Source organism: Spodoptera frugiperda, chromosome 4, assembly GCF_023101765.2.
Source record: "Spodoptera frugiperda isolate SF20-4 chromosome 4, AGI-APGP_CSIRO_Sfru_2.0, whole genome shotgun sequence".
Classification (NCBI taxonomy): Eukaryota; Metazoa; Arthropoda; class Insecta; order Lepidoptera; family Noctuidae; genus Spodoptera; species Spodoptera frugiperda.
In genome coordinates this window covers 7,420,949-7,432,248 of record NC_064215.1, presented here as the reverse complement: position 1 = coordinate 7,432,248, position 11,300 = coordinate 7,420,949, and the positions used below count along the sequence as shown (strand labels likewise).

The window sequence follows — 11,300 nt, the reverse complement described above, 5'->3', positions numbered from 1 at the left end:
AATTATTAGCAATTCATGATAAACTTAATCTACCCTGTAAATAAGGTCCTATATATAATCACATCATTTTCTTTCACATTACTTGCAATACCATGCGTATACCTATACGTCCCCAACGCAACTACCGTGGGCTCATTTCAATATTTTGTAGTTTTCTCAAACGCTTTCACGATTTTATCATATTTTGCGGATTAATTATACACAACAATGTAAGCGAGTAATTCAAAGCATGTGTGATATAATTAATTTCTAAAATAATAAAAAGTAAAACTTATTCAGGCACCATGCCAATGTGTCGTGCTGACACGATGTTTCTCCAAAACGTAATGTGTCGACGTAACATTTGATTGCATGAAAAGTTACTGTTGACAATCTCGAGCAAAATAATAAAAGTAAAATAAAATTGTAAAATTACGAACATGAAATCGACATTTTGCTCTTTAGATAACTGGTTGCCATTTCATTTAGAATTCGAGCGAGAAATAGAAACAGGCAGTACGATTAGCACAGCGGCTAATCGATCGACTGCTGCGCAACGTGTAGCGGGGTTCGATTCCCGCACGGAGCAACGTTTGTGTGGTCCTAATCTTGCTTTTCGAGCCGGAGCCCCGATAACCCGCTAGGCAACTGTGGTGGTCTGCCCATGCAGGGCACAGCGCCAAAACAAAGGTAACACAACTTTGTGTTCAATTGTGAATGCACGATTTCTTGTGTCAGCCATGTGATGTGTTTATGAATTTGTATCACACCATGTCATAGTGTATCCCTGTGTTTGAGGCTATAATGAATTCAAAACAGTTCGTTTGGTACTTGTTCAGGATTTCCGAAACGACTTGTTTTGCTTTCCATAAAAGGATAGGCACGACGCGACACGCGCACAATAAATAAGCCCCTGCTATTTCAATATCTATCCTAATCTTTTAATATGAATATTATTATCAGTTTCAAAAGTACCAATATCAAATCAAGTAGATATTCATCTATCAGTAGGTAGATTTTAATCGACGTGATTTCCGGAGTTGATGTCATTGGCAAAATGACTCTCTCCGAGTCATTTGCAGAACATGAAATGAATGCTAAAGTAACTTTCGAGTTATCCTCCCGAGAGCACTCTGTTTTATTTTATTATAGATAGATACTTAGTCGAGCGAATCCGGCAGCTGTCGCAGTCGCTAGCGTATAATAAACACTACAATACAAAATGAATACCTACTTGACACCGCGTTATTAATGAACCCACAGAACAATATTCGCGTCACCTCGTCGTGGCCTAAAATGCAAATAAAGAAAAATACCACTACTCCTCGCGAGCACGTGAAACAAACGTTACCATGACAATTATATCGATCGGCGGCTTTTCCGAGGCTTTTCCCTGAAAGTCTCATTCGCGTGTCGCCTTCTGAAACAATAAGGCACCAAAGTCTAGACACCCAGTTCGATACTCGCCGGGTTGTTTACTGTCTGACCCTTATACAATAGCTTTCATAATTGTTCCAATATGGATATTTAATGCGTGCGTGTTGGTGCCGTTAATTTTAAAAAACTGTCTGCTTGGTGATTGAATCGTGTCGGTAGTGCGGGTCCAGCAGCCGTGGACAATGAGTGCACGCGCGAAGCGAACCGAGACGTACGCTCGGGGCTGGCAATGCGCGAGCGTCCGTTTTTAAAAAGCACTCATTAGCTGGTGCACCGTAACTACGCTGCGGTAGTACAAAACGCAACGTGTGTGCAATACGGGGCATTAGAAAGTGTAATGAATATTGTGGTGCGATGCTGTCAGTGAGCAAGCCGGCGTCGCTAGTCCAGCAGAAGAAGCAGCAGTGGGCGCGGGAGAGAGGTGCGTACTACGTAGTGTGGTGCGTCCGCGCGGCTCGTGTGCTGCACCGCTGCCCGCGCCGGCCGCCGTCCGCGTTGCCGCCAGTGCCCGCGGACCTGTGCACGCTCGTATCTGCATCCCGCTCCATTAATATTTCGCAACATATTCACGGTCGTGATTCCATTACGGAGATTTACTAACACTCGCGACTTTCAGACACGTTGGTTTTTCTCGTTATTTCGGATTGCGACACTATAATACGGTACGTATCAACAAAACAATACTTTTGTACCAGCTAACTTTAAAAAAATATGAATATGTAAACTCAAAACAAAATCGTGAAAAGCGAAACCTGCGTAAGATAATCGGTTATTTTGTTGTGTATGTAATGTATGTACTTAGATGGTGATAATCACGACATCAATTTTACTTTCTGAAGTGATGTTTTTGTAAAAAGTATTGTATCACACGATATCTAAGTTTCCACACCAATGGCAACAAAAAGTAAATTATATCGTGCAACATTCATTTTGATTTTCTTAGCATTTTCGCGACGCTGCCTATGGCCTCTTTTTGAGGGGAGAAAATCATCCAATGCCTTCTCCCGCCTTGGGTGAGTGTCAGACTCTTACTGACTAAAAACCACCCCGTTCCTTCTCCTGCTTTGAGCCGGAGTCCCGGTAACCTTTACGTTGTCCGCAGCTCCGGCGCTGCCTATGGCCTAGGCCAAATTTGCAGTCTGTATTGGATAATAAAGGGACTATTTATAAACAGATTTTTGCCCATGAACATACTATGTACCTACGAATTTTCTGTCAAAAATAGATGTTACCGAAATCAGTCTTATCGAACTTAGAAATACCCCTTAACTCATCATCACATTCGGTCCGGTTAAGAGCAGATGCAGTCACGAGTCCAAAACCTGGTTGAAAAATTAAACTTGATTCATAAGAGCCTTGTGCCTATTACAAAAGCAATTCCTACACTTAAATCTAAATTAACCCATTGAGTTGCTCATAAAGTCTAATTAGGTCGTCAGTGTTTCCGTCGCCAGGAAGTACTTGTATTTACGACAGCGGAATAACCATCAAATTGTTTCCTTGCTTTTTTAAATAACAACAGAGCATTACCAAATGACAATAGTATAAAAAACGATTGTATTGAAAACGTTGGGGGCGGTAGACGATTAAACAATCTGCTTTCAAGGTTGATGGAACCAATGACCTTTGTGTTTTCAACATATATGCTCGACGCACGTAGATTTCATTCACCACATTTCACCCTGAGTTCAAATCGCCTCCATAAATAGTCTAGGACATAATGGTTAGGCTTTTAGACTTATCGATTTGCTACTAAATACTTCATCCTTTGAGTTCAGGTAAATCGAATTTTATCCCTCATAATAAAATACATCTAACAGCCCATGATATATTTCCTAAAACGGTAGGCAGCCATGTGATTTTCACAATGTGAATAGTGATGAGAGTGGGTATTTCATAACTATAACTCCCGACCTAACCCCGATTTTCGCAATCAATCTCATACATAATGCGATCCTACTGTCATATACTTTGATCTAGAGCTGCGGACTACCTATTGGGTTTACCGGGGCTCCGGCTCGAAAAACAGGAGTAAGAAAAAGTGTCAGTAAGGTCTGACACTGCCTCTCACCTCGCCCAAGGTGAGAAAAATCGTTGTATGACGAAGGGGTGAAACACCCTTAAAAAAAACTACTGCGTTCTAAGTTATCTATTACTTAGCATTTGCCCAATTCAGGAAGCTTTGGTTATAGATTTTAATACTTCTGTGGGAAAAAATGATAAAATTTATAGGAGTACTTTATTTATACAATACCTAACACAACGCGTGTTGTTTGGAAATCCACCATAACGTCACGCGGTTTAATTATTTATTTAACAGCAGGTTGACGTACCTAGGTAACAACTTACTTATTAAAAAACCAACAAAACGCTTACGTGACAGCAAACCCCATGTACCAGATACCTACTGACCGATCTAACCTTCCAACTGTCACATTAATATTTAAATTGTTTAATGTGATAACGCAAGTAACACAACAGACCTACATTTAAACGAAAGGTGGTGAATTAAGTCATTTGTGAATAAATTATTCATGAATAAATACAATTTTGTCCCCCATTGTCGTTGACACTATAATACGAAGACTATAATCAAGTCATCGCGTTAATATCAATAACACTTTACGCGCCATTAATCTATTTAATGATAGAAAATTAATTCACTGTTACCTACCAAGTATCAATTTCTTAATAGGGACCTACATCATAGACATAAGTATGTAGTAAGTATAAACAAAACAAATAAACATAACTTACATAGGTAACCGTAATAACTTAGTTATTAATTTTTAAGTAGTTCTAGGCATACTTATTTACAGTTTTTCTTACTCGACCATTCGTAGTTCAACACGCTATGGCTGTAGACTACCGGACGTTATTTGCTTCGCTAAGATTCGAACACTTGAGTCTCATTCGGGCAAGTTAGCCTCTGTTGTTCGGAGGCTATTAGGTACTAGATAGCTGCATTTGCGTTAGACGTGTTAACCATCGTATTATAGTAAAGTATAGAATACATGCGTATGGTAAGGGACAATAGTGACCCTAGGAAACTTAAACACAAAAGATCGTGCGTTGTGGGCGGACATTGGGCACTGTGGGTATTGTGGTTTCTGCCTGTCTGCCACCAGCCAGGACCGGCACAAACTCATGAATTTATTTATGTCATGTAAGTAAACGTTTATAAACAGAAATAGTTTATTGCACAATAATAAATTGCCTAATCAAACTAAGTTTAGGACTTCGTGTGTTATTAAAAAAATATATTATAACCAGATCCAGCAACAATTTGCAAACCTGGCACGTGCTAATGTTAACTGCTAAGAAAAGCAATTGTAGTAATTAAATTTCTACAAGTCGCATATAAAAGTGTGACTGTTTAAACAATTACGGTTTCGATGAACATTAGACAGGTAACGTGCTAGCGTTAAATAATGTAACAGAAACACTCACTGCTCGCTCGTTAATACCTAGAGACGGTCTGCGCGCCACGAGAGCGTGACGCTCAAACAAAATATACCATTACTGGCTAGACCACTTGTTTTTATTTACTATCCGTTATTTTCCTCCGTTGTACTCAAACCCGCTCATTGAGACAGAAAATAGAAAAATGTCTTTACGAAATCTTTCCGATCCAATCACCGGTATAAATGTATAACAGCTGTAATCGATCCGTAAGCACTTATTAAATAGTGAATTATTCAGGCCGTGACTAAAGAACGCCACATTTCACTTTCTTACTAAAGTTCAACGAATTGTTGTAGCTTACATGACCCAGATCCTTGGCCACCTGCTTTTGGTTAAGTAAATATTTTCCAAGGGACATAAATTGTTGAGGTTTCCACCGCTTCCGGCACAAATATGTATGTTACGTCTAGCTTATTGCACGATTGCGAGCCACTATTTATGTTGTACGTTAGTTTCAAGCTATTTTTGTTTCAAGTCCATTTAGTAAGAAATAAACTCAGGGCTGTCCGTTTTCCAAGTGCAAGTAGTTAAGTCTATTAAGTTTTACCAACGAACTGATGATCTAATTGATATCGACAACATAACAACACGACGAAATTGAGACAAATGACCCTATCGCCGCCCTAAAGAAACACAAGCGACGACAATGTAATTAACTTTCATAAAACAAAATTCCTTATTTTCCCCACTAACAGAGCTTTGCGTGTCGTTCGTGAATTGGAACAAAACAAGTTGAGCCTATTCGTTCCCATTCTTGGACCGCCACCGCAAGCAGTTTGAACCTATTAGAGTAAATAGAAATACGTGCCACAAGAACAATGCTATTGTTTTACACAAAATTACAAGAACAAACGAAAGTGATCTCCAGTGATATACCAGCAATAGTGCTCAGTGTTTACGTAATAAAAACATTTAACTTGTTAAAATCTCGGAAGTAAATAAGTTATCTGCCCATCTGCATATATTATGCGGAGACGAATAGACGATACGGGTACTTACCCTAATAAGAATAATGATCGTTATTTATTTAAGTGTGCATTACAAACACGTAAGCTTTAAATGTTTTAAACGTGCCTTCTTTGAATTACCTAGTAAGCAATAACTATAAACCAATTGACTTTTTCAAACCTCAATTTTTATGGTCGCAGTAAACTGAAAATATCGGCGGTTGCGTGCCATCTGCACTAAAGCCGCGATGGTTTACAACACTAGTTCACTATAACATTATATTATGCAGCTCGCATGAATGACTTACCGTTTTCAGTGTACCCTATCGATAAAACTAAAACCCTTTTCACATAAAGGGGCCGGTTTTTCATTTATCTTTTCCGAAAAAAAGTTGAACAGTTAATTCAAAGACGGCTGTAGACATGGACGGTAGCTATCAAGTTTTTGTTGCCAATAAAAATAGAAAGTATTATAGATTGTGTTGTTTGTTACGTCTGGTTTTATTTTGTGTTAACGTAATTATTGTGTTTAATGAATATCGTGTAAACAACAGTTTGTGTTGTTTTCAGAGGAAATGTCCCACCTCTATTTGCCGTGGGGCTCCGGCGAACGGTATACGAATCGTTTACAAGTGCGGAATCAATTTGCCAGTACATTGGAACTACATAAGCAGTCGTCTTACGAGTATCAGGAGCCAGTGCAGCGTCAAAGGAGTCCGAGTTTACCGCCGATACACAATATTGAGGAGAGATCTGTGAAAGATGACAGAAGGAACACAGTGCTTAACCGGAATATGACGAGTGCCAAGAGGTTCTCCTTTTACGACGAAGACGGAGAAGGCGATACTTCAGGGTACGGCAGTGAAACATTGAACCACATGAACAGAAGCGGGCACAGGGCTATTCACGAAGCCAACAACCACAGTCCTGTCGTGGCGTGGCAACAAGAAGGAAAAGACGACAGGTAAGAACTTTTCACCTTGATTGTCTACAGGCTTGACGCACGGAAACTTATGGATGTGGTACAATCGCGTTTTAACAACCCATGCAACTTACGTTTATTGTTTTATATTTTGCAACATTTAATGCATTTTTTTAGTGTTAGTAGTCACGCATATAATGAATCCGTTTAAAATTATGCAGAAAATTGGCCTCCATAATAATTGCGCAACTGTGCTATACTCGTTGCTTAATATCTTTACCTACGTGGAATTAGTTTCAGAACCAAAATATAATTTGAAACAGGTCTTAATAATTATTTTAATTATTTAGTTAATATTTTAGTAAATTGGTACGTACTGTACGAATAAAAATTTAGAGCTGTAGTAGTAACAAAAAAACAAATGTAGGTACACGTTGCATTAGCCATTTCCTACTGCGCTTTTGCAATAGTAATTTATTTATCAAAAGTATTGTAATTTTAAACTTGAAATGGTATTGAGTATCCCAAAATAACAAAAAAGTGCTCTCAACATCAAATCTAGAGTCAAATTAAGCAATCGAGTCGATGTAATTGTACATACTTGTGTCGGTAAAACTCAATGATACCTACTTAATAGGTTATAGTGAACATGGTGTCTGAAAAAAATTTGCATTTTTGGTTTGTTGTAGGTAACTGAAACAGTTCAACTGTTCAGTCACGTAACTTGTAGCGGGTTCGATTCCCGCACGGAGCAACTCTTTGTGGGATCCACAAATTGTTGTTTTGGGTGTCATGTGAATGTGAAGTTGTATGTTTGTAAACACATCTACGACATAGGAAAATATCCTGACGTGGGGCAACGTTTTACATATAAAAGTAAAAAAAGTTAAAACGATTAATCTGTAACCGGGCTTTGTGATAGGGTCCTTTTTCTCACTTTTGGTGGTCGGATAATATTTTTATTCATAGGTTAATACAAAATAATCTACACAATTACTATACTTAAATGCCTACTTTGATTAAATCAACCCAAACAATTCGAGATCTTTGAGAGATGACGACGCCAGATCTAAAATTCTCAGTCAACATTTTTAAAATGACACACTAGTTTTACTCTCAGTATAACGGTATAGCGTGAAGATATCTCACACATGTGCAAGTGAAATCAAATCAATACAACGTTAGGTATTCTGTCGCCAGCAATTTTGCTCATTATCAGTAATTGAGACGATTACATTCTAATCGCTAAGGCTTAGCAGAATAATAAGCCTTGTGTGATTTACTTAAGTAGTGCTTTCTGTAAAGCATGCTTATCCTGTATTCTAATGCCTATTATAGCTTAAGTGCTGTCATTGTGACTTATCATGAATTTAAATGTTTATGCTTTCCGATACGACGTTACCAGGAATATTCCAAAAGGAAAAAGTGGTCACGTAGACTCAGAAAGCATTTTCCAAACTTCTAATGCTATCAACACCATCAGCCTATACTGGTCACTGCTGACTAAAGGCCTCTTCTCACACGAAGAATGTTTGGGCTTTAATCACCACACTTGCTCAATGGCGGTTGGCAATTTCAAACTTAGGTATCCTTAGAAATTATAGCGAGGCTAATGGGAGACACACGTCTCCCTAGGATGTGCCGTAACAGGCATTGCAATATGGGGCTCCGGAGCAGGTCTATTAAGAGGACCCGGTGCCCCTTACAGGTGTTGAGGGTGGCCACCGGGGTGGTTTTAGTGAGGTAAAAATCACTCCCTAGTCTTTCTCCCCAAAATAGGCGCCTTTTGAAGGTTTTCCCCGTGATCAAAAAAAAAAAAAAAAGGTATACTTAGAAATTATAATCTCAGATTTCCTTACAATGTTTTCCTTCACCGTTTGTCAGTGGTGTCTAAATAATCTTAGAATGTTCATAACTCAGGAATAGAATGCCATATTTTTTGCTATTGTAATCTATCACATGTCTACAGGAATAGGGATTCCAGTGGCGGTAAGTCAGGCCTGTCGGATGGGGCGTGGTCAGCCCGAAGTCCACGGACGTCGGAAGAGGGCCGGCTACGATGGGGCGACCGCGGCGTCGCCACTGGCAGGCTCTGGGAACCCACTGCGCCTAATGCCAGACTGCCCCAGGTAATGGTCTCATATGTAGAATAAGTACTGAAACTCCTATTAGGTTTTTTCTTTTTAAATTAATAGACCCTTAATAAGATGGCTCTGCTCTGCCTTCGTTTCGACCCTATAGTAAACAAAAGGTGATGATCAAGTGTGATACGATAAAATATTTTCTACGTTTATTATGATCCTAATTTCCATACGACGTTCAAAGCTTTTTAAATTCATATTCATATAAGTAAGTAAAAAACAAGCTTCTCGCACAGTACAAGATTAATCGACCGAGTCTACTCAAAGCTCAATGTTCGACCCCTAGCCTTTAACGTACATTTCGTGCCTTCGACCAATAGAAAAAAGACAGGAATATTAATAACGTAATTAATAGTCGATGCACTGATGTCTTTTTCATATTTTATAATACGAATAATGTAACGGTGATTCCAATCAAATGGGTTTTTAGTAAGAGGGATATTGTTATAAATGACTATAATAACATTTTATTTTATAGATGCCCAATCAAAAGAAAGGCACGCCATCCTGGGTCGAGCGTGGATTGAATATGATAGACAACACAGCAGAGGTACTAGTCATTGACCAAAGAAGTTCCAGTAATAGCACTGGAATAGATTGCGATAGATCTTCATGCAACGGAAGTGACGAAGGAAGGTAAGTCAATCACATCAAAAATATAGGACATCTTAAAATAATTCTGGTAACATCACTAATAATTTTCTTTTCAGGACGTTTCTAAGAGGACAAAATGTTCCCATTGAGCCTGAAATCAAAGCTCAGCGAGAAAACAAACGCTTAAAAGCATTAGAGTTGCAATCAGCGATACTGAATCAATTAGAAGACAGAGAGAAACGGCGTCAAGAAGAGAGAGAACGGCAGCTTAGAGAAGAGAGACTAGAAGAACTACGGATACAAAGACAGCAAGAAGAAGACAGACTTAGACTAGAGGAAGAACGAAGAAAACTAGAAGAAAAACAACTGATGGAGCAAAAGAAATTGGACACATTGAAGAGAGCTTTAGAAGACGCTGAAAGAAAAGCTAAGCTAGAAAAAGAGAAGAGATTTAGTTTCCATAAAAGAAATGTAAATACTAATGCAGACAACGTTCCTAAACCTAAAGTAGAAGAAACCCCAGTAGTAACTGAAACCACGCCACGTGTAGAACCTACAAGTCCTACCAAAACAAGTAGAACATATGACATACATTCCGCGAAAAGTCAAAAAAGGGAATGTAACTCTCATCAAACGACAGAATTCAATTCGCCACGATCAGTAGGCCCAGGGAATCTTAATTTGTTTATTCATAGCGTACCTCCATTAGCTTTGGCGGATGGACAATTTAACATCGTGCCGATTGGGTTAAATGGTGCTAATGAAGTAATAAACACGCAGCCAAATAATATACAATTAGCAGTATTAGTTCCTCAGAATGTGGCCAACAATTTGTATAGCGTTTCATTAAACAATAATGTGAATGAAATTAATGACATAGGAAAATTATTAACACCAAATAAGTACAGAACCTTGAGAATGAAAGATGCAGCAACTCAAACCGATTCAATATTTAAATCGACAACCGATAAAATCATAGAGACCGAGGAACCCGAAAGAAATATTGATAAAGACTATCCAAATATTGACGAAAATGCACCACAGGACAGTCATCATAACACATTGAAAAAAGATAGACGTTTTAGGTCTGAAGAGAGATATAAAAAAGATTTAGAAAATCGTCCAAAGTGGGGCGTTAACAGACCTGCAGCTCAGTATAAAAAACAAAGTGAAAAAGATCCATTCTATAGCCAAAAGAGAAAGATGCGTCAAAAATACAGACCTCAAGCAAGACAATATCTATCACATTCTAGTGACGATAGTCGTTCTCCAAGTCCACCAACAAGGTCGGAAAAAACAATCGAAAATGGCAATAAACACAGAAATTCATTAAGTCAATCTTATTGGCGAAGTAAACGGTCTAGTCAAGATTTATCCAAATCTATAAATATTACTGAGATAACAAACAATTTGCAGCCCGATTTTAATTCTTTGGCACAATTAACAGGCAACGAAAACACAGAAACTAAAAAATCACCTAAAACGTCTCCTATGAAAAGAATGACCTTATCGCAGAAATTTATCAACGATAAATATGGGAACAGAAAATTATGGATAGATGACATTAATGAGAGAAATGGAAAATCTAACCAGTTTGACGCTGAAAACAGAAAGAAAATTATAGACCAAATAAATACTGCCAAAAGAGAACTTTATGATAAACACGAAGAACAAGAAAATTATGTAAAAACCAAATTTTAGATTTAGATTTCCTTAAGGCACAATATGGCTAGTCATGCAACACGTAGTGAAAAATTAGGTTACTTACAAGATACCATCGATTCAACGGTTCGGTTTCCTAGTAAACCACGAGGA

At 38.3% G+C, this 11,300-nt stretch overlaps 1 protein-coding gene across 2 annotated transcripts; it reads left to right on the top strand.

Annotated features, from left to right (window-relative positions):
* The first annotated feature begins 107 nt into the window (after window positions 1-107).
* On the top strand, window positions 108-11,193 carry LOC118272764 (ras guanine nucleotide exchange factor R). Of its 2 annotated transcripts, none has more exons than XM_035589430.2 (5): window positions 108-1,837; window positions 6,399-6,792; window positions 8,720-8,879; window positions 9,370-9,527; window positions 9,602-11,193. In XM_035589430.2, the coding sequence occupies exons 1-5, from the start codon at window positions 1,771-1,773 to the stop codon at window positions 11,184-11,186; spliced, it is 2,364 nt and encodes a 787-aa protein (XP_035445323.2). In that variant the 5' UTR covers window positions 108-1,770; the 3' UTR covers window positions 11,187-11,193. The 2 variants fall into 2 exon arrangements, with proteins under 2 accessions (XP_035445323.2, XP_035445324.2); XM_035589431.2 differs by having other exon boundaries at window positions 408-2,078.
* The last annotated feature ends 107 nt before the right edge of the window (window positions 11,194-11,300 follow it).